Here is a 22,591-nt window from a genome sequence, read left to right as displayed (position 1 = left end):
GTGTGAGGTGGCATTTCTTTGAGGGGCCGCACAGCCCTCCATGTGCTCGCCAGAGGTAGCCTGACTGCCATTAGGTAGCGAGATGAGATCCTCAGACCCCTTGTGAGACCATATGCTGGTGCGGTTGGCCCTGGGTTCCTCCTAATGCAAGACAATGCTAGACCTCATGTGGCTGGAGTGTGTCAGCAGTTCCTGCAAGAGGAAGGCATTGATGCTATGGACTGGCCCGCCCGTTCCCCAGACCTGAATCCAATTGAGCACATCTGGGACATCATGTCTCGCTCCATCCACCAACGCCACGTTGCACCACAGACTGTCCAGGAGTTGGTGGATGCTTTAGTCCAGATCTTGGAGGAGATCCCTCAGGAGACCATCCGCCACCTCATCAGGAGCATGCCCAGGCGTTGTAGGGAGGTCATACAGGCACGTGGAGGCCACACACACTACTGAGCCTCATTTTGAATTGTTTTAAGGACATTACATCAAAGTTGGATCAGCCTGTAGTGTGGTTTTCCACTTTAATTTTGAGTGTGACTCCAAATCCAGACCCCCATGGGTTGATAAATTGGATTTCCATTGATTATTTTTGTGTGATTTTGTTGTCAGCACATTCAACTATGTAAAGAAAAAAGTATTTAATAAGATAATTTCTTTCATTCAGATCTAGGATGTGTTGTTTAAGTGTTCCCTTTATTTTTGAGCAGTATATTTAAAACTAATTACGTTAATGATATTTATGCTTAAAATCATGTTTCTGCAAAAAATGTTGGGAATAGATCCTAGATTTTGTTTGTTTGTTATGTGTATCTTTGTAGCCTACCTACCTCGTATTTGGAACTGGCCATTCTCTTTTATATTCTGTGTGCTCAACTAACTCTTGGAGTTTCAAGTGTCAAATAAATCAGAGAAATTGGACATCATTGTGGCTGTGGCAGAGAAGGTTCTGGGCCTGAAAGACGGAAGAAGTACGGCCCTCCCAGGCTCCTGAGCCTGTGTCGGGATCAGATTTTAGCAGAAGAAATAGTGTTAATTTTGTTTTTGGTAGTTAGTATGAATATTTTAATCCAAAACGTTTTTGAGGGATATTTTACTACCCCGCACAGTAGGTGGCGGCAATACACCTTATAGGTTAGACTACAGCCACCCAAGTCAAAGACTGTTCTCTCTATTTCCACATGGCAAGCTGTGCCGGTGCATCAAGTCGGACACCAACAGGCTCCTGAATAGCTTCTATCCCCAAGCCATAAGACTGCTAAATAGCTAACTTAATGGCTACACAGACTGAGTTGACCCTTGTATTTGATTTTTGCACACTCAGAGGGCCCTACACACTCACTCACTTCATTCACTCACACACACACACACACACACACACACACACACACACACACACACATAATATGCATATATATTTATACTGACTACGCATACCCGCTCACATACAATCATCATATGTGCTGCTGTGACTGTTTCTTATATCCTGATGCCTTGTCACCTTAACCCTATACACATCTACCTATCACGACAGTATCCCTGCACATTGTAAATATGGTACTGGAACTGCTTGCTGACTTTTTCGTGTTCTTATTTCTCATGTTTTTGTTCTACCTTGTTATATTCAGTATTACACTACTGCATTGTTGGGGTTAGAGCTTGCAAGAAAGACATTTCATTGTGCATGTGACATTGAACTAGTCTGCCAATAAACCTCGAAGAAGAAGTTGGTTCTGCTGTGTAGACCTCAGTTATACATTTATCTATGTTTGAGTTGTTAGAACACTTTTACTTCCATTCATTTACAGGCCTTTTAAGTACTTTTTATGTACTATGGTTTTTGTCTTCTCTTTTGTAAACAATTTCAAGTTTGGGAAAATAAACCCCCTAATATTTGCACCCTACTCAGTTGTCTCCCATTGCCTGCTTGGTCAATACAGCATCCATCAGGAAAGTGTAAGTACTGCCAGTATTTTGAAACTGTAATTCTCACTCCCTCAGTTGTATGTAAATGTCGGAGGCGCGTGTGAACTCGCAAATGGAGGGGCGAGGGAAGGGGGTAATTTTGGATTCAGACAGTGTCCCAAGAGAAACAGTGCTGGCAGGTAGGATTTAGTTCCTTTCTGTCTCTGGCTCACACTCCAGCACAGTAGGCGGCGGTAATGCGCTGTTTGGATGCCAACCGCCCTTAAACCCTACTGAAGAAAGGGGGCCCGGGAAGACGTAAATATTAGGTCATTTCCGCGGTGGAAACAATGGTGGAACGCAGAGATTTGTAAGGAAAGCCAACGTTACATCCGTCCCTAATACATTCGATTTAGTTTTAAATAGTGCTTCTATTGCGGCCAATCATGGCCAATAATAATAATATAATCTTTACACCCTTTTTATCACTGAAGAAGAAACCCGATCGAGATTCTGAGTGGAGAAAATTAAAGGACAAATCCAGAAACCGGATTAATATCGGAGAAGCTTTTACCAGATGGAGGAACCTCAAGGAGGAGAAATCTATGCCTACAGATGCCGAAGTGGCTTTGTTTTTGCTTGACAGGTAACTCGGGTGTTTTTTCTGCAGTTTAGCAGGGTTGCCAGGTCAACCTAAAATGTCCAAACCAATGACTACTCAAAACCCCGCTCACAAGGCCAGAAAACTAGACAAAAAATGTACGAGAGGCAGAAGTGGGACACTTGCATTTTCCGTATTTCGACATCTATCCAACATATAAGCCCAACACATCATACATTTCTGAAATCCTCAAGATGTTTCTAAAATCACACACACATTTTCTTTGTTGATATATTAACAGGATGCATGACACACCCATTTTGTCTACACTGAGTCAAATAGAAATGTTTTTCTCGCATTTGATAGCCTGGACAGTAGTTTAGATAAACTGGGACACCATTATTATAGTCCTAATTGTACCCCAATGACAATAACATTTTGTGTGATTATGAAACAAGTGTAGACTCCTGAAATGCATCATGTGTTGGGCTATTAGCCCATTGGGGTACAATTAGGACTATAATAATGGTGTCCTAGTTTCCAAAATGCAAAGTGTCCCACTTTATCTGAATACACTCAATTAACAATACTACAAAAAAAAAATGAACAGGATGTAGTACTACAATAACCAGAGCCCTGCCTAACCAGTACAGGAGGTCCCTAATGTAAACTTGATATCTTTCCTCCATTGGAAAAGCCTATAAGACTGTCCCACTTTAGGTACTCCATGCTGTCCCACTTTAGCTACTCCATGCTGTCCCACTTTAGGTACTCCATGCTGTCCCACTTTAGGTACTCCATGCTGTCCCACTTTAGCTACTCCATGCTGTCCCACTTTAGCTACTCCATGCTGTCCCACTTTAGCTACTCCATGCTGTCCCACTTTAGGTACTCCGTGCTGTCCCACTTTAGCTACTCCATGCTGTCCCACTTTAGCTACTCCATGCTGTCCCACTTTAGCTACTCCATGCTGTCCCACTTTAGCTACTCCATGCTACTCCATGCTGTCCCACTTTAGCTACTCCATGCTGTCCCACTTTAGCTACTCCATGCCGCCCTACTTTAGCTACTCCATGCCGCCCTACTTTAGCTACTCCATGCCGCCCTACTTTAGCTAGCTATGGTTGGTAAAGCGGGACAATAACAAAAGACTGAATTACACATCCTGTTTGCAACAAGGCACTAAAGGAATACTACAATAAACGTGGCAAAGCAATTAACTTTTTGTCTTAAACAAAGTTATGTTTGGGGCAAATACAACAAATGTTCCATATTTTCAAGTATAGTGGTGGCTGCATCATGTTATGGGTATGCTTGTAATCGTTAAGGACTGGGGAGTTTTTCAGGATAAAAAAGAAACGGAATAGTGTCCACAGCAAAATCCTAGAGGAAAACCTGGTTCAGTCTGCTTTCCTCCAGACACTAGCAATTACAGCCTCAAGTCTTCTTGGGTATGACGCTACAAGTAGTACATTAGTGTCTAGCTTGAGAAACAGACGCCTCACAAGTCCTCAACTGGCAGCTTCATTAAATAGTACCCACAAAGCACCAGTCTCAACGTCAACAGCGAAGAGGCGACTACGGGATGCTGGCCTTCTAGGCAGAGTTGCAAAGAAAAAGCCTCAGACTGGCCAATAAAAAGAAAAGATTAAGATGGGCAAAAGAACACAGACACTGGACAAACGAACTCTGCCTATAAGGCCAGCATCCCGGAGTCGCCTCTTCACTGTTGACATTGAGACTGTGCTCAACACACACACACCTCTCTGGTCCTCACTGACTCACTCAGACCTGTCCAGCAGCTCTGACAGGGTTTCTCAAACTCAGTCCTTGGTGCCCCACATTTTTTTACTTGAGAAATACTGCACCAAACACCTTTTTGGTTAGATGTAAAATTACGCAACTTTAACATGCTCAGCAAAAACATCTATTGAGTTAACTAAGATTCAATTCTGGAGATTTTGAGGAAGTGAAATAGGCTTCTGTGTCTACAGTGTCTCATGGGGGACAAACATCATTAACCAAAAGTAGAATCAGTCAGGAAACACACCTCCAAGACTGAAATCTTGTTTTTCTAATAAGCAGCAGAAAAATAACCAATCAGTGTTCAGTGGCTCTTTAATACATTGGAGGTACCAAAGAGGCATTTTTATTTAGTACTGTACATACCGAACAATAAGGGGACTCTTATTGAAATGTTTCATCAACGCATGTTCCTAGAAGATAAAATTGCTAATGAGTATGAATTGGCAAGAGTCGATAGTGTCAGGAAATCACCCGCTCTTTTATTTATTCTTTTGACCCAGGTTAGCTGCCCCCCCTCCACAACCTGCTGCCCCCCCTCCCTCCCCAGAACATATCATTGTGAACATCGACTGCCTGCTGCAGCTGTTTCAGCGGTGTGAGCAGTGCAGGCGTGAGAGTGTGATCCAGACGCAGGGAGACAGGACATGCCTCTCTGTGACCCAACACTGCCAGAGCTGCAACCACCGCAGGACATGGGCAAGTAACCAGTCTGTTTTCCAGACAACACACAGAGGAAATGGAGACGAGCCACAGAATGTTCAGGTGGGTATTTCAGGATTAACAGTTGATATTGTGAGGTAACTAACTTCAGTTGTTTGTATTCTGTGGTATCTCCAGTTAATCTTTTTTATACAAAACTGTCACTCCAATAATGCTGGTGTTTTCCTTCGCTAAGTAGGTTGACATGCAGGTGGCCCTGCCGTCTGAGGACACAGATGGATCTTTGCCGTCTGAGAACCGAGATGGGGACTTGCCATCGGAGGACAGAGATGAGGCTCTGGATCTGACTGGCTCTTTGGAGATGGAGGTGACTGTAGACCAGCCACCAAGACCAGGGGGAAGTGGCACATCCCTGGTGAGGGGGGAAAATGAGCGGAACAAAGGAACAGAGAAGAGAAAGAAAGTGACTAAGGTGGTGTTGGACAGTGCACGAAGCCAGGAGGACAATGGCCTGTCCTCAAAGGAGAATGAGGAAGGAGAGGAGAGAAAGGGAAAGCCCCTAGGTGGTGAACAACAGGAGAAGGGTGCTGAGCAACGGGCCTCTATTGAGGTGACAATATACTCTATAGAGCCTGAGGACTCAGAAAGCCCAACCTCTCAGACAGACAGAGAAGAGAAGAAGCAGGTGGCTGCAGATGGGTTTGAGGGGGAGGGTGATGTGTGTGAGATGGAGGGTGAAGAGACAGGTGAGGAAGATAGACAGACAGAGAGTGACTCTGAATTTGACCCAGAAGGTGAGGAAGAGGGACTGAGAGAGAGTGACTCTGAATTTGACCCAGAAGAAGAGAAACCAACGAGTAGGAGAGGGAGAGGCAGGGGAAGAGGTAGGGGGAGGGGTAGTGGGAAATGGAGAAGCAGAGGAAGGCAATTGCAGCAGCCTACAGGAGAGACTGGTTTGGATGAGTCTGCTGAAGACTCTGATGGATCACCTTCATCATTAACCCGGAGAGACCAGCAGGACCAGGAGTCGTTCAGCGGTGCCGCTGGAGAACTGGGCTCCGGGGACAGTGCCAGCATCCGACAGAAATTCAAATACTCTAAAAAACACCACATGGTCCTCTGTCCTGAATGTGGCGTCCTGTACACCACCAGGCTGAAACACCATAAGTGTGAACACAAGTTCATGGTCCGCTGTCCAGACTGTGGGCAGGGTTGTGCGAGTGAACTGGGCCTCAAGCAGCACCGGAGGCTACACCGTCAGGACCTTAAGTTTCCCTGTAAGTTCTGCCTCCAATCCTTCAGGACGCGGCCGGACAAGCTGACCCACGAGAAGACCCACAGATTCAAAAGATTAAAAGGTCACAGATGCTACAGCTGCTCAGAGTGCCCACTGAGCTTTGACAACATCCTCATACGGAACCGGCATCTCAGAGAGCACGAGTCCAAGAGACACATCTGTCACACATGTTACAAGGAATTCAACAAAGGTCACCTCCTGGAGAGGCACGCACTGTCCCACAGTGACGACAAGCCCTTCAAGTGCCAGGTCTGGAGGGAGGGGCAGGGTTTCAATTACATTCAACTGAAGTGTCTGTTTCAATTACTTATTTTGAAGAGGGCTATTTACTGTAAATAAAATAAAAACTTTACATTTTTATTTCAATCTGAAGTATTGTATTTACATGTTGCCCTTCCCTGTGCGTCAGGTGTGCCAGCGTGCCTTTGCCCAGCTCAGCCAGCTGAAGTCCCACCTGCGCGTCCACACTGGGGAGAGGCCCTTCCAATGCCAGCGCTGTGACAAGAGCTTCAACCACAACGTCAGCCTCAAGAACCACGTCAGACGCTATCACAGCCCAGACTCAGGGCTGGACCCTGATGGAGGCACAGAAGTTGGGGGGGAGGGGGGGAGGAGGGAAACAGATGGCAGGACTGGGCAGAAGGGAGGGGAGGTGAGACCGAGGAAGCCTCGGCAGCAGGTAGAGCTCACCTTTATGACTGAGTGGGAGATGTGGGCAGGAGGAGAGGGAGCAAAGAGAGTGGAGGCGAAACAGAGGAAGAGGAAACGCCAGTGCAATGATGATCCTGAAGAGGAGGAGAGGCAGCGAGAGAGTGACTCTGACTTTGACCCAGAGGAGAAGAAGAAGATGGGGAGTAGTAAAGGGAGGGGGCCAGGGAGAGGAGGGGGGAGAGGAAGTGGAGGGAGTCACTAGCAGAGGCCTACAGGAGAGACTTCTGCAGGCACTGTTGGAGAGATGGGGGACAGAGAGACAAAGGCTGTATTCATTAGTGCACACTGTAGCAAAACATTTTGTAACCGAAAATGAAAACAAGCGTTTGTTATTGGACAAGTTCAGGTACTGCCTCGCCGTTATGGCCCGTTTCTAGTGAATATGACTTAAATAAAATGTTTTTTTGTTTTTTAACTAGGCAAGTCAGTTAAGAACAAATTCTTATTTACAATGACGGCCTACCCCAGCCAAACCCTAACGACACTGTGGGACTCCCAATCATGGCCGGTTGTGATACAGCCCGGAATCGAACCAGGGTCTATAGTGACACCTCTAGCACTGAGATGCAGTGCCTTAGACCGCTGCTTCACTCGGGAGCCCCAAGACTAAGAGCAGGAAACATCTCCTGGCACTAGAATTTGTTATCCTCATGTTCTCAACTTAGAACTTTTCCGGATTCCCAGAACCTGATTGAAACCTAATTCTGGACTAAAATGCAGTTCAATGGATATGCTTTCAATTGCAGGACTAAGCATAATCTGTATCTGGATAGCACAGTTCTGGTAAAACCATTGTTCATTAAATGCGTTGTGTTACCTTAAAATGAAGCTGGTTGAGAGAATGCCAAGAGTACAAAGCTGTCATCAAGGCAAATGATGGCTACTTTGAAGAATCTAAAATATATTTAGATTTGTTCAACTCTTTTTTGGTTACTACATGATTCCATATGTGTTATTTCATAGTTTTGATGTCTTCACTATTCTACAATGTAGAGAATAGTGCAAATAAAGAAAAACCCTTGAATTAGAAGTTGTGTCCCAACTTTTGACTGGTACTGTACAGTATCAGTCAAACGTTTGGACACACCTACACAGTTTTGGTTCAACACATTGCACATTAAATGTGTAACGTTGCCCTAAAATGCTGTTTCTGTACTCTATATGGTGTCATGATCATCACTGATCACCTAGTTTGTGTGATGTTTCATATAGGCTAATGGCAGGTAATGCACCAGGACCTAGTGTTGAATGCACCAGTATCACATTTTTCAACCCAGGTACTAGCAACATATGAGCCTCGGAAGTACTGCACCCCGGCTTAACACTTTAATCATTATTAAATATCCTATTCCATTAATGTAACGATAAAATATATAAGAGAAGTCTCAGTCGGAGTTAGATATCCATGGAAGAATGAATAAGCAAGGTCGGGTGAAGTGTAAGAATATCACCATTTAATTCATGCGCGGTGTCTTTTCTGGGCCTTGGCAGTCAGTTTAATGGGGAAATGTGATGAGCAGTGCTACATACACCATGATAGGCTGACCACACCGCTCGCGTCGCGTGCGCGAGCGTTGCAAAATAAATTTAGAAATCTATGTTATGCAATTATTGCACCCACACTGCTTGCGTGCGTCAATGAGCGTCTGCGTTGCCAAGGGCTAAAATAGAAGTCATTCCTATTTCTGATGCAGATCGCGCTGCAAGTCCTGCCTCTCCCATCTAGTCAGTAGTTTATAGAAGCAGGTACCCATGTGCCATCTCCTCATTCGTTATACCTATGTGGGTGTTTGAAAGATGAACTGTTGCCGGTTGTCGTGGTAATACTATGAAAGTTTAGATGCCAATCACCATATAAGTTAAACGATGAAAAAGCCTGGAAGGAGGAGAGATGACTATAAACAATTCGGTTGACCGTTTTTATGTGTGGATTAATTGTCGGAGTAGAGGACCTTGTGCATTTCAGGTAAAATAACAACCTAATGTTTATATCCCAGGACAAATTAGCTAGCAACAGCAAGCTAGCTAAATAGGACAAATTAGCTAATAAGTGCAAGCTAAATTGCCATAAATGTTTAATGCTTTTTGACCGGTCCCCAAATTAATGTCATTGGTTCAGAGTTTGTTTTGATATTTTAACCTGCGTGTCCTGATCGCATTTGGTGTAGGGGGACAAAATTAATTTATGCACGATGGCGCATGCGCGCAGCCGGTTTGGGTTCCATGTGAGTGGGACAACATAAAATTACTGTCGCCTTCATCCGTAGTCTAGATGATATCCACAACATCTTTTATTTTGCATGGACGACTGAAGACAATTTTGCATATATTTGAATTCACAAAATACTAAGGTGAGTTTGCGGGATTAAGCCGCGCTTCGATTGGACTGCACACTGAATCTGATTTATAGTGCCTTCAGAAAGTATTTGTACCCCTTGATTTATTCCACATGTTGGTGTTGCAGACTGAATTCACCCATCTACACACTGCCCCATAATGACAAAGTGAAAATGTGTAATAACCATTTACATAAGTATTCACACCCCCGAGTCAATACTTTGTAGAAGCAACTTTGGCGGCAATTAAAGTTTTTTTTGTCTTGGATATGACGTATCAGTTTGCACATCTGTATTTTCTCAAACTGTTTAATTGGATGGGGAGAGGCTGTGAACAGCAATTGTAGTCTTTTCCACAGATTTTCAATGGGATTAAAATCTGGGATTTGGCTGGGCCACTCAAGGAATTTTACATTATTGTTCTGAAGCCTTTCCAGCTTTGATTTGGCTGTATACTTGGCCATTGTCCTGTTGGAATGTACATCTTCGCCCCAATCTAAGGTCGTTTGCACTCTGAAGTAGGTTCTCATCAAGGATTTGGCTCCATTCATTGTTCAGTCTGTCTTTACCAGTCTCTCAGTCCCTGCGGCTGAAAAACATCCCCATAGCATGATGCTGCCACCACAATGCTTCACGGTAGGGATGGTGTTAGACTGGTGATGAGCTAGCTGTGCCTGGTTCTCCAGACAGCACTTTGCATTCAGGCCAAAGAGTAAAGTTCAATTTTTGCCTCATCAGACCACAGAATTGTGTGATTTATGCTCTGTACTTCACTTGCCTTTTTGCAAACTCCAGGCCTGGTGTCATGTGCCTTTTTTTAATCAGGAGTGGCTTCCATCTGGCCACTCTCCCATAAAACCCAGATTGGTGAAGTGCTGTAGAGACTCTTGTCCTTCTGGCAGGCTCTCCTATCTCAACCAATGAACTCTGGAGTTCTGTCAGTGGTCATTATGTAGTGCTGTCATTCGGTTTTTGGTCACCTCCCCGTCATTCTTGCCAAGTTGCTTAGTTTGGTCGGACGGCCAGCTCTAGGCAGAGTCTGGGTAGTTCCAAATGTTTTCTATTTCCCAATGATGGAGACCACTATGCTCTTGGAATCTTTCAACACTAGAAATTGTGGGAGGCCCCGGGGCACAAACTGAGCAAGAGGACAAGTACATTAGAGTGTCTAGTTTGAGAAACAGATGCCTCACAAGTCCTCAACTGACAGCTTCATTAAATAGTACCCGCAAAACACCAGTCTCAACGTTAACAGTGAAGAGGCGACTCCGGGATGCTGGCCTTCTAGGCAGAGTTCCTTTGTCCAGTGTCTGTGTTCTTTTTCCCATCTTAATCTCTTCTTTTTATTGGCTAGTCTGAGATATGGCTTTTTCTTTGCAACTCTGCCTAGAAGGCCAGCATCCCGGAGTCACCTCTTCACTGTTGACGTTGAGACTGGTGTATTGCGGGTACTATTTAATGAAGCTGCCAGTTGAGGACTTGTGAGGCATCTGTTTCTCAAACTAGACACTAATGTACTTGTCCTCTTGCTCAGTTGTGCACCGGGGCCTCCCATTCCTTTCTATTCTGGTGAAGGGAGTATTACACAGCGTTGTACGAGATCTTCAGTTTCTTGGCAATTTCTCGCATGGAATAGCCTTCACTTCTCAGAACAAACATAGACTGACGAGTTTCAGAAGAAAGTTATTTGTTTCTGGCCATTTTGAGCCTGTAATCGAACCCACAAATGCTGATGCTCCAGATAGGGTAAATGCATTAATTATTTCTTATTCCAAACGGGTGGCGGTTTGTGTGCAAGGTATATGATTAATGTGAGGACAGTCCTAGAATGAATCCACGATAAATGTCCCTTTTTCTCTCTCTCTCTTTTCCCCACCCCCTTCTCCATCTATGTGTAACAAGCCGTTATATCTTGTCAGTCCACTAGGGACCTTTGTTTCATTTAAGTGTGTATGTGTATTCTGTGTTATTATTTAGTTAGCTAGTAAATAAATAATTAAACCAATTTGTGTGGTACGGAATGATCAGTAAAGCTGGAGTTTTTGCGGATTCAAGAAGATTGCGACCGTTTAGATTATGAGACTGATATAAGGTAATGATTAATAAGTGACTTATTGATATATAACATATCTTCTAGAGTTTAATATGGGAGATGGCAACACATTAAACAACTTCTTTCATGGTGCCCTAAATTCCTACAGTGAGGGAAAAAAGTATTTGATCCCCTGCTGATTTTGTACGTTTGCCCACTGACAAAGAAATGATCAGTCTATAATTTTAATGTAGGTTTATTTGAACAGTGAGAGACAGAATAACAACAACAAAATCCAGAAAAACGCATGTCAAAAATGTTATAAATTGATTTGCATTTAACTGAACTAGGGCGTAACCATTAGTCCAACAGTTGCAAATGAGAGTTTCTATTGAACAAACTCAGGTATGTTTATCTTCGTTTCATTTGCTTCTGTTTAAGAAATGTTTTGCAACAGAATCAGCAGAATGAATACACCCCTGATCACACGCAAACACAGTTCACTTTAATAGCAGCCACATGAAAACAGCATGATCACTTTGCTCGTTGTATATACAGTACCAGTCAAATGTTTGGACACACCTACTCATTCAAGGGTTTTTCTTTATTTTTACTATTTTCTACATTGTAGAATAATAGTGAAGACATCAAAACTATGAAATAACACATATGGAATCATGAAGTAACCAAAAAAGTGTTAAATAAATCAACATATATTTTATATTAGAGATTCTTCAAAGTAGCCACCCTTTGCCTTGATGACAGCTTTGCACACTCTTGGCATTCTCTCAACCAACTTCATGAGGTAGTCACCTGGAATGCATTTCAATTAACATGACAGTTTAGCAGTTACACTGGCGGGCCCCAGTGGCAATAAATTAATAAAACCAAAAGCTTACCTTAACTGGGAAGAGTTACAGTTTTGGAAAGCTATAGCCAGCTAGCTAACATAGCATCCCTCTTTGTTTGAGCCGGGTGTTTGAGTAGGCTAACTATGAAAGTAAAAAAAAATACAATTAAATTAATTTATTCAAAACTGGTCAACAGTTATTTCTCTCTCTTTGAGACAACTACTCAACACATTTTATGCACTGCAGTGCTATCTAGCTGTAGCTTATGCTTACAGTACCTGATTCATTATTTGATCCCTTGACTGGGTGGACAACATATCAGTTCACGCTGCAAGAGCTCTGATAAGTTGGAGGACGTCCTCCGGAAGTTGTCATAATTACTGAAAGGGGGTGAGAACCATGAACCTCCTAGGTTTTATATTGACGTCAGGGTACCCAGAGGAGGACAGAAGATAGCTGTCCTCTGGCTACACCTTGGTGCTACCCTACAGAGTGCTGCTGAGGCGACTGAAAACCTTCATTGCAAAACAGTGTGTTTAAATCAATTATTTAGTGACGTGAATATATTTGGTATAGTTTTATCTAAAAAGGCCAACTTTTCTAATGTTTCACTTTTTATTTTTTTAACGAAATTCACTGATGAGGATGGTCCTCCCCTTCCTCTTCTGAGGAGCCTCCACTGTTGCACACAGAGTGAGTCCATGCAACTTATTATGGGGACTTGTTAAGTACATTTTTACTCGTGAACTTAGTCTTGCCATAACAAAGGGGTTGAATACTTATTGAGTCGACATTTCATCTTTTAATTTTTTATTCATTTGTACAAATGTCTAAAAACAAACAGTAATTCCACTTTGACATTATGGTGGATATTGTGTGTAGGCCAGTGGAAGAAAATCTCAATATAATAAATTTGTAACACAACAAAATGTGAAAAAAGTCAAGGGGTGTGAATACTTTCTGAAGGCACTATACCAGCACCAAAAGACCTGGCTAGCCATACTGTCGCCTACAGCACCAATACACCTGGTTAGCCATAGACGGGTTAGCTGACAATGTCAGGAATGGGGAAGAAGTCCATGTGTTATGATTCTGGACGGTCAGCTAGCTAGCAAAAATGACAGGAATCTGCCATGTGGGGAATCATTTCATCTCATTGTATCTTGTTATTGATACCATGTCTTGTTTTGAGGTGTTTTGACTCGTCACGTCTATGCTAATATGTCTCAAATTCACTAGCTAACCAACAACTGTAACCATGTATTTGAGAGAAAACACGTGCTAATTGTGCAAATGTATTTGTTTGTTTTCAATAAAGATTTGGAGAGGAAATATAGTTTAGCTACATTTGAAGTTGGACGTTTACATACTCTAAGGTTGGAGTCATTAAAACTCGTTTTTTAAACCACTCCACAAATTTCTTGTTAACAAACTAGAGATTTGGCGGTTAGGACATCTACTTTGTGCATGATACAAGTAATTTTTCCAACAATTGTTTACAGACAGATTATTTCATTTATAATTCACTGTATCACAATTTCAGTGGGTCAGAAGTTCACATACACTTAGATGACTATGCCTTTAAACATCTTGGAAAATTCCAGAAAATTATGGCATGGCTTTAGAAACTTCTAATTGACATCATTTGAGTCAATTGGAGGTGTACCTGTGGATGTATTTCAAGACCTACCTTCAAACTCAGTGCCTCTTTGCTTGACATCATGATAAAATCAAAAGAAATCAGCCAAGACCTCAGAAAAAAATTGTAGACCTCCACAAGTCTGGTTCATCCTTGGGAGCAATTTCCAAACGCCTGAAGGTACCACGTTCATCTGTACAAACAATAGTAAGCAAGTATAAACACCATGTGACCACGCAGCCGTCATACCGCTCAGGATGTAGACGCGTTCTGTCTCCTAGAGATGAATGTGTCAATCCCAGAACAACAGTAAAGGTCCCTGTGAAGATGCTGGAGGAAACAGTTACAAAAGTATCTATATCCACAGTAAAACGAGTCCTATATCGACATAACCTAAAAGGCCGCTCAGCAAGGAAGAAGCCACTGCTCCAAAACCTCCATTAAAAAGACAGACTACCGTTTGCAACTGCACATGGGGACAAAGGTCGTAATTTTTTGAGAAATGTCCTCTGGTCTGATGAAACAAAAATAGAACTGTTTGGCCATAATGACCATCGTTATGTTTGGAGGAAAAAGGGGGAGACTTGCAAGCCGAAGAACACCATACCAACCGTGAAGCACGGGGGTGGCAGCATCATGTTGTGGGGGTGCTTTGCTGCAGGAGGGACTGGTGCACTTTACAAAATAGATGACATCATGAGGAAAGAAAGTTATGTGGATATATTGAAGCAACATCTCAAGACATCAGTCAGAAAGTCCAAACGGACAATGACCCCAAGCATACTTCCAAAGTTGTGGCAAAATGGCTTAAGGACAACAAAGTCAAGGTATTGGAGTGGCCATCACAAAGCCCTGACCTCAATCCTATAGAAAATGTGTGGGCAGAACTGAAAAAGCTTGTACAAGCAAGGAGTCCTACAAACCTGACTCAGTTACACCAGCTCTGTTAGGAGGAATGGGCCAAAATTCACCCAACTTATTGTGGGAAGCTTGTGGAATGCTACCCGAAACGTTTGACCCAATATAAACAATTTAAAGGCAATACTACCAAATACTAATTGAGTGTATGTAAACTTCTGACCCACTGGGAATGTGATGAAAGAAATAAAAGCTGAAATAAATCATTATCTATACTATTATTCTGACATTTCACATCCTTAAAATAAAGTGGTGATCCTAACTGACCTAAGACAGGGAATTTTTACTAGGATTCAATGTCAGGAATTGTGAAAAACTGAGTTTAAATGTATTTGGCCAAGGTGAATGTAAACTTCCGACTTCAACTGTATATGTTGTCAACAACCCTTTGATTCTATGCCAACCCCACCTGTTTTGCTCCGCAGTTGAGTGCTCATCGGTTGTTGCTAAACAACCCACCCGAACCTACTGTCCCCTAGCCTGGGTGCCAGTTGCACCAGTACCTGTGCTTTAGAGACGTCTACGATGAGTATGACATGTCTCCTCTCCAGTGGCGATTTTAGCATGTAAGTCTTGGTTGGGCAAAAAATAAAAATAACATGTGGGATGCATGTGTTTATAATTTGTAACTAGGAAAAGAGACCCTTAATCTTATACTTGGGACCACACAACCACTCCCCTGAATAGCAGGCTAATGCTTGCTTTGCATTGCTTGCAGTTAACCACTGATTCCTTCCAAATCACTCATTGTTGAATTTGTGATTTCCAACTTGTTGTGTAATGTTTATTTCCAATGGTCGATGAGCACCGATAAATATGTGGAACTACGAAAACGCTGCATCTTGGTCCGCTCCTTATTACAACCGTGACAGAATAACCCACCAAATAAGGACCAAGCAGCGAAAGAAGGAGCAGCAGGAGGAATGGACATGGGAGCAGATTTTGGACGGGGAAGGACCCTGGAGTCAGGCTGGGGAGTATCGCCGACCGAAGGAGGAACTTGAGGCAGCGAAGGCAGAGCAACGATACTACGAGGCGTTATATGCACCGAAAGACAAGTGCGAGAGGCAGCCCCCAAAAAATGTTTGGGGGGGGCACACGGGGAGGTTTGCTAAGTCAGATTGGAGACCTGAGCCAACTCCCCGTGCTTACCGTGGGGAGCGGGTGACGAGGAAAGCACCGAGCTATGCGGAAATGCGCACTGTATTGCCCATATGCATTCAAAGCCCGGTGCGCTTGGTGCAAGCTCCTCAGCGTTGCCATCCTCAAGTTGGCACTAAGCTAGGAAGGAGTGTGCCTGTTCAGTTCATCTGGCCGCCAGTGCGTCTCCTCGGCCCAGTTTATCCTGCGCCTGCTCTACGCAGGGCAGCCCTCATTCCCCAGCACAGCCCAGTTCGCCCTGTGCCAGCGCTCCGCCCGTGCCGGGCTACAGTGACCATCCAGCCAGGACGGGTTGTGCAGGCCGTGCGCTCCAGACCTCCAGTGCGTCTCCAAGACCCAGTGTACCCTGTGCCTGCTCGGCGTACTCTTCCTCCAGTGCGCCTGCCCAGACCAGTAGTCCTGTTCCTGCTCCCCGCACTCACCCTGAGGTGCGTGTTACTAGTCTGGCGCCTCCAAAGCCAGTCCCACGCATCAGGCCTCCAGTGCGCCTGCCCAGTCCAGTATGTCCTGTTCCTGCTTCACGCACTCTCCCTCCAGTGTGCATCCATAGCCCAGTACAGCCAGTGCCTGCTGTGAGCACTCGGCCATTAGTGTGTCTTCACAGTCCGGTGAGACCGATTCCTGCTCCACGCACTCTACCTCCAGTGCGCATCCATAACCCAGTACAGCCAGTGCCTGCTGTGAGCATTCGGCCATTAGTGCGTCTTCCCAGTCCGGTGAGACCAATTCCTGCTCCTCGCACTCTCCCTCCAGTGCGCCGCCATAGCCCTGAGCCTCCAGCGATGCTCCTTAGCCTTGAGCCTCGAGCGACGCTCCTCAGCCCTGAGCCTCCAGCGACGCTCCTCAGCCCTGAGCCTCCAGCGACGCTCCTCAGCCCTGAGCCTCCAGCGACGCTCCTCAGCCCTGAGCCTCCAGCGACGCTCCTCAGCCCTGAGCCTTCAGCGACGCTCCTCAGCCCTGAGCCTTCAGCGACACTCCTCAGCCCTGAGCCTTCAGCGGCGGTCTGCAACCCAGAGCCTTCAGCGGCGGTCTGCAGCCCAGAGCCTTCCATCCATGGTCTGGTTCCTCTTGACGTACAGAAGCAGGGGAATCAGCGGGCGGTGGAGGTACTACGCCCGGAACCAGAGCCGCCGCCATAGACATTATTCACCCCCCATACCCTCCCTTTGTGTTTTTTTTTTTTTTTTGGGGAGGGGGTTGTTGTTTGTTTATTGGGGGGTTTTTTGTAGGTGCATTCGGAGTCTGCACCTTTGGGGGGGGGGTACTCTCACGTCCTGACCAATATAAGTTGTTATTCTCTATGGTAGAGTGGTCAGGGCGTGACAGGGGGTGTTTTTGTGTTTGTTCTATGTTTTCTATTTCTATGTTGTAGTTCTAGTTTGTCTATTTCTAGGTTGGAGTTTATTGGGTTGACCTTCAATTGGAGGCAGCTGGTCCTCGTTGCCTCTAATTGGAGGTCATATTTAGTAGGGGTGTTTCTCATTGTTGTTTGTGGGTTATTGTCTTTTGAGTAGTGTGTTGTCCTCTCTGCGTCACGGGTTGTTGATTTTGTAATTCAAGTTTATTTATGTAGGGCATTTAGTTTCACGGTCAATAAATATGTGGAACTACGAAAACGCTGTATCTTGGTCCGCTCTTTATAACAACCGTCACAGTTAACAGATGTTAATGCGAGTGTAGCGAAATGCTTGTGCTTCTAGTTCCGACCGCGCAGTAATATCTAACAAGTAATCTAACAATTTCACAACAACTACCTTATACACACAAGTGTAAAGGAATGAATAAGAATATGTACATATAAATATGTGGATGAGTGATGGCCGTGCGGCATAGGCAAGATGCAGTAGATGGTATAGAGTACAGTATATACATATGAGATGAGTAATGTAGGGTATGTAAACATTATATAAAGTGGCATTGTTTAAAGTGACTAGTGATATATTTATTACATCCCATTTTTAGTTATTAAAGTGGCTAGAGATTGAGTCAGTATGTTGGCAGCAGCCACTCAATGTTAGTGATGGTTGTTTAACAGTCTGATGGCCTTGAGATAGAAGCTGTTTTTCAGTCTCTCGGCCCCAGCTTTGATGCACCTGTACTGACTTCGCCTTCTGGATGATAGCGGGGTGAACAGGCAGTGGCTCGGGTGGTTGTTGTCCTTGATGATATTTCTGGTCTTCCTGTGACATCGGGTGGTGTAGGTGTCCTAGAGGGCAGGTAGTTTGCCCCCAGTGATGCGTTGTGCAGACCTCACTACCCTCTGGAGAGCCTTGCGGTTGTGGGCGGAGCAGTTGCCGTGCCAGGCGGTGATACAGCCCGACAGGATGCTCTCGATTGTGCACCTGTAGAAGTTTGTGAGTGTTGAAGAGGCGCTGTTGCGCCTTCTTCACCACGCTGTCTGTATGGGTGGACAATTTCAGTTTGCACGTGATGTGTACACCAAGGAACTTAAAACTTTCCACCTTCTCCACTACTGTCCCGTCGATGTGGATGGGGGGTGCTCCCTCTGCTGTTTCCTGAAGTCCACGATCATCTCCTTTGCTTTGTTGATGTTGAGTGTGAGGTTATTTTCCTGGCACCACACTCCAAGGGCCATCACCTCCTCCCTGTAGGCTGTCTCGTTGTTGTTTGTAATCAAGCCTACCACTGTAGTGTCGTCTGCAAACTTGATGATTGAGTTGGAGGCGTGCATGGCCACACAGTCATGGGTGAACAGGGAGTACAGGAGAGGGCTGAGAACGCACCCAGTGTGGGGCCCCAGTGTTGAGGATCAGCGGGGTGGAGATGTTGTTTCCTACCCTCACCACCTGGGGGCGGCCCGTCAGAAAGTCCAGGACCCAGTTGCACAGGGCGGGGTTGAGAACCAGTGTCTCGAGCTTAATGACGAGTTTGGAGGGTATTATGGTGTTAAATGCTGAGCTGTAATCGATGAACAGCATTCTTACATAGGTATTCCTCTTGTCCAGATGGGTTAGGGCAGTGTGCAGTGTGATTGCATCATATGTGGACCTATTGGGGTGGTAAGCAAATTGGAGTAGGTCTAGGGTGTCAGGTAGGGTGGAGGTGACATGATCCTTGACTAGTCTCTCAAAGCACTTCATGATGACGGACGGGGCAATAGTTGTTTAGCTCAGTCTTGTTAATGTTGCGACAGTTCGTTTCTGGTATCAGAACAAAATAGTCAGCACATAGTAACTTCTGATTTAGCTGTACTTTAATTAATGCAAACACGTGTGTGGTATATGTGTGGTTTGTATATACGGGATCTCTGTAACACCACGCAGGGCAGACAGAGAACTCTAAATGACATCATAAGTTCTTCATTAAATACTCTGACAGAGATAGTTCCCGCTCACTGCTGGCCTGTCAGAGTAGAGGCTTGGGTGTGGTTTAGACTTACTCCAGCCTATCGTTGGCGTGCAGGCTGGTCCCAGCCTCCAGACGCATCTTTGTTGCCAGGCATAGTTGTCTTCTAGCTTATCTTCGTGTGTGTAACCGAGAGTCAGACACCCAAGGACAGTGCCTGTTCTTGTGCTACAGTTATCTTCCATTCTACCAGCCCCTCCCGTACACCTGTCCTTGAGCGACCCCTCAACCAGGCATTGTGTGTGTGTGTCAAGAGTCTACTAAGCCTACACTCCTACTAGCCAGCAACCCTCCAGTTAGTCATGTCTATTATATGTCGCTCAATCTATGTTAATACAATATAAACCTCTTATGTTTAGCATTAGTATTCATAAGTTATGCACCACAACTAATTTTATTATATAGGTTTAAATAGTTGTATTATATTGGTTATGCAAACAAATAGTTGGTCAAAACCTAACAGTCTCCTTAGCTTTCTTGGGAACAGGCACAATGGTGGCCCTCTTGAAGCATGTGGGAACAGCAGGCTGGGATAGGGATTGATTGAATATGTCTGTAAACACACCAGCCAGCTGGTCTGCGCATGCTCTGAGGACGCGGCTAGGGATGTCGTCAGGGCCGGCCGCCTTGCGAGGGTTAACATGTTTAAATGTTTTACTCACGTTGGCCGTGGTGAAAGAGAGCCTGCAGGTTTTGGTAGCGGGCCATGTCAGTGGCACTGTATTTTCCTCAAAGCGAGCAAAGAAGTTGTTTAATTTGCCTGGGAGCAAGATGTTGGTGTCCGCGACGGGGCTGGTTTTCTTTTTGTAATCCGTGATTGACTGTAGACCCTGCCACATACATCTCGTGTCTGAGCCGTTGAATTGTGACTGGGCGCTTCTAATGTAACTCTATGGCAGCACCCAAGGAGTTGAATTTTCAAGCTTTACCCTTAGACTTGGCGGTGACGTAGTGTCCCCATGAGTGACAGAGCACTGAGCCAATCACATTAATATGAATTTTCACAGCACACACTCTCAGCAATTGATTACCATATAAATTATCTGGCTACATAACCATATGATCAAACATAGTTAACTAGCCAGTACTGCTGACTGCAGAAGCAAGTGCACTAACAGACAGTTGCATTGCTTTCACCCTCGACTGTACACTGTCTTCAGAAAGTATTCATACCCCTTGACTTGGTGTGTTACAGCCTGTATTCAAAATGGATTAAACATACACTACCGTTCTAAAGTTTGGGTTCACTTAGAAATGTCCTTATTTTTTAAAGAAAATCACATTTTTTGTCCATTAAAATAACATCAAATTGATCAGAAATACAGTGTACACATTGTTAATGTTGTAAATGACTTGTAGCTGGAAACGGCTGATAATCCAAGTTTATAATTTTAAAAGGTTAGTTGATCATTAGAAAACCCTTTTGAAATTCTGTTAGCACAGCTGAAAACTGTTGTCCTAATTAAAGAAGCAATAAAACTGGCCTTCTTTAATACCCCAAACAGCAAGCAATGCAGATGTAGAAGCACGGTGGCTAGGAAAAACTCCCTAGAAAGGAAGAAACCTAGAGAGGAACCAGGCTCTGAGGGGTGGCCATTCCTCTTCTGGCTATGCTGGGTGAAGATTATAACAGTACATGGCCAAGATGTTCAAACGTTCATAGATGACCAGCAAGGTCAAATAATAATAATCACAGTGGTTGTAGAGGGTGCAACAAGTCAACACCTCAGGAGTAAATGTCAGTTGGCTTTTCATAGCCGATCATTCAGAGTTAGAGACAGCAGGTGCAGTAGAGAGAGTGAGTCGAAAACAGCAGATCCGGGTCAAGATAGCACGTCCGGTGAACAGGTCAGTGTTCCATAGCCGCAGGCAGAAGAGTTGAAACTGGAGCAGCAGCACGATCAGGTGGACTGGGGACAGCAAGGAGTCATCAGGCCAGGTAGTCCTGAGGTTTATGTAGTATCTTACTTTGAGGAGATGGTGATTAGGTCTAAATATGTGTTTGGCATTTGGTCTTTTAAATTCACTGTTTGTTTTTAACTGTAATTTCCCGAAAGTCAGACTCTTCCCACACACCAACACATTTTATTCTATACAACATTTTATTTAGAAAAATGTGCCTAAAATGTATTTTACAGCTAGAAAGATAAAAAAAAGTATTTATCCACAATCTGCTCTGAGTAAGTCCTGTCCTGGAGTGTCTTAACAAAATTAAAGTTTAAGGGATATGCAAATATGTACAATTTCATGAGATCGCCTCATTTGAATACTTTAATACAATATTTCAGAGTTTTTTTATACAAAAAGGTATGTGTCTACATTCAACTTAAAGTGGGGGAAAATCCCTATTGGGGTGTGGTGCCTGGCTCTCAAACTAAATACATACTGCAATTGCATCCACAAAATGTCTTCCTTTCCGAGAAGGCCAGCATCCCGGAGTCGCATCTTCACTGTTGACGTTGAGGCTGGTGTACTATTTAATGAAGCTGCCAGTTGAGGACTTGTGAGGCATCTGTTTCTCAAACTAGACACTCTAATGTACTTGTCCTCTTGTTCAGTTGTGCACCGGGACCTCCCACTCCTTTCTATTCTGGTTAGAGACAGTTTGCGCTGTTCTGTGAAGGGAGTAGTACACAGCGTTGTACGAGATCTTCAGTTTCTTGGCAATTTCTCGCATGGAATAGCCTTCATTTCTCAGAACAAGAATAGACTGAACAGTTTCAGAAGAAAGTCTTTGTTTCCGGCCCTTTTGAGCCTGTAATCGAACCCACAAATGCTGATGCTCCAGATACTGAACGAGTCTATAGATGGCCAGTTTTATTGCTTCTTTAAAATCAGCACAGTTTTCAGCTGTGCTAACATAATTGCAAAAGGGTTTTCTAATGATCAAATACGCCTTTTAAAATGATAAACTTGGATTAGCTAACACAACGTGCCATTGGAACACAGGAGTGTTGATTGCTGATAATGGGCCTCTGTAGGCCTATGTAGATATTCCCCCCAAAAATGTGCCGTTTCCAGCTACAATAGTCAATTACAACATTAACAATATCTACACTGTATTTCTGATCAATTTGATGTTATTTTAATGGACAAAAATGTAGCTTTTTCAAAAACAAGGACATTTCTAAGTGATAAAAGAAGTATCTATTAAAGGTAAATGAATCAATAGACCATGATGAATTATTAGTCATTCAGAATGGTTAATGAAAAATCAATGTAATGATCAATGTAGGGATCGATAAGTTTGATTAGTTCTGGAAAGTCCAGGAACCACGGGATAGGGAAAGAAATGTGTGTATACAATTAGGAGG

At 44.1% G+C, this 22,591-nt stretch overlaps 1 protein-coding gene across 2 annotated transcripts; it reads left to right on the top strand.

Annotated features, from left to right (window-relative positions):
- Positions 1–2,115: 2,115 nt before the first annotated feature.
- Positions 2,116–7,798, top strand: LOC115187383 (zinc finger protein 697). 2 transcript variants are annotated; one of them, XM_029746471.1, is made up of 5 exons: positions 2,116–2,269; positions 2,394–2,545; positions 4,807–5,068; positions 5,205–6,512; positions 6,673–7,798. In XM_029746471.1, the coding sequence occupies exons 2-5, from the start codon at positions 2,505–2,507 to the stop codon at positions 7,174–7,176; spliced, it is 2,115 nt and encodes a 704-aa protein (XP_029602331.1). In that variant the 5' UTR covers positions 2,116–2,269; positions 2,394–2,504; the 3' UTR covers positions 7,177–7,798. The 2 variants fall into 2 exon arrangements, with proteins under 2 accessions (XP_029602331.1, XP_029602323.1); XM_029746463.1 differs by having other exon boundaries at positions 2,214–2,545.
- The last annotated feature ends 14,793 nt before the right edge of the window (positions 7,799–22,591 follow it).

The sequence above is a fragment of the Salmo trutta genome, chromosome 3 (genome assembly GCF_901001165.1).
Source record: "Salmo trutta chromosome 3, fSalTru1.1, whole genome shotgun sequence".
In the NCBI taxonomy this organism is placed as follows: domain Eukaryota; kingdom Metazoa; phylum Chordata; class Actinopteri; order Salmoniformes; family Salmonidae; genus Salmo; species Salmo trutta.
This window is presented reverse-complemented; position numbering and strand designations above follow the sequence as displayed.

Coding starts and splice junctions, on each gene's coding strand:
- LOC115187383 (XM_029746463.1), top strand. CDS start 2,346: ATGGCCAATAATAATAATATAATCTTTACACCCTTTTTATCACTGAAG. Junction 2,546..4,806: donor GCTTTGTTTTTGCTTGACAG/GTAACTCGGGTG, acceptor CTTTTGACCCAG/GTTAGCTGCCCCCCCTCCAC. Junction 5,069..5,204: donor ACGAGCCACAGAATGTTCAG/GTGGGTATTTCA, acceptor TTCGCTAAGTAG/GTTGACATGCAGGTGGCCCT.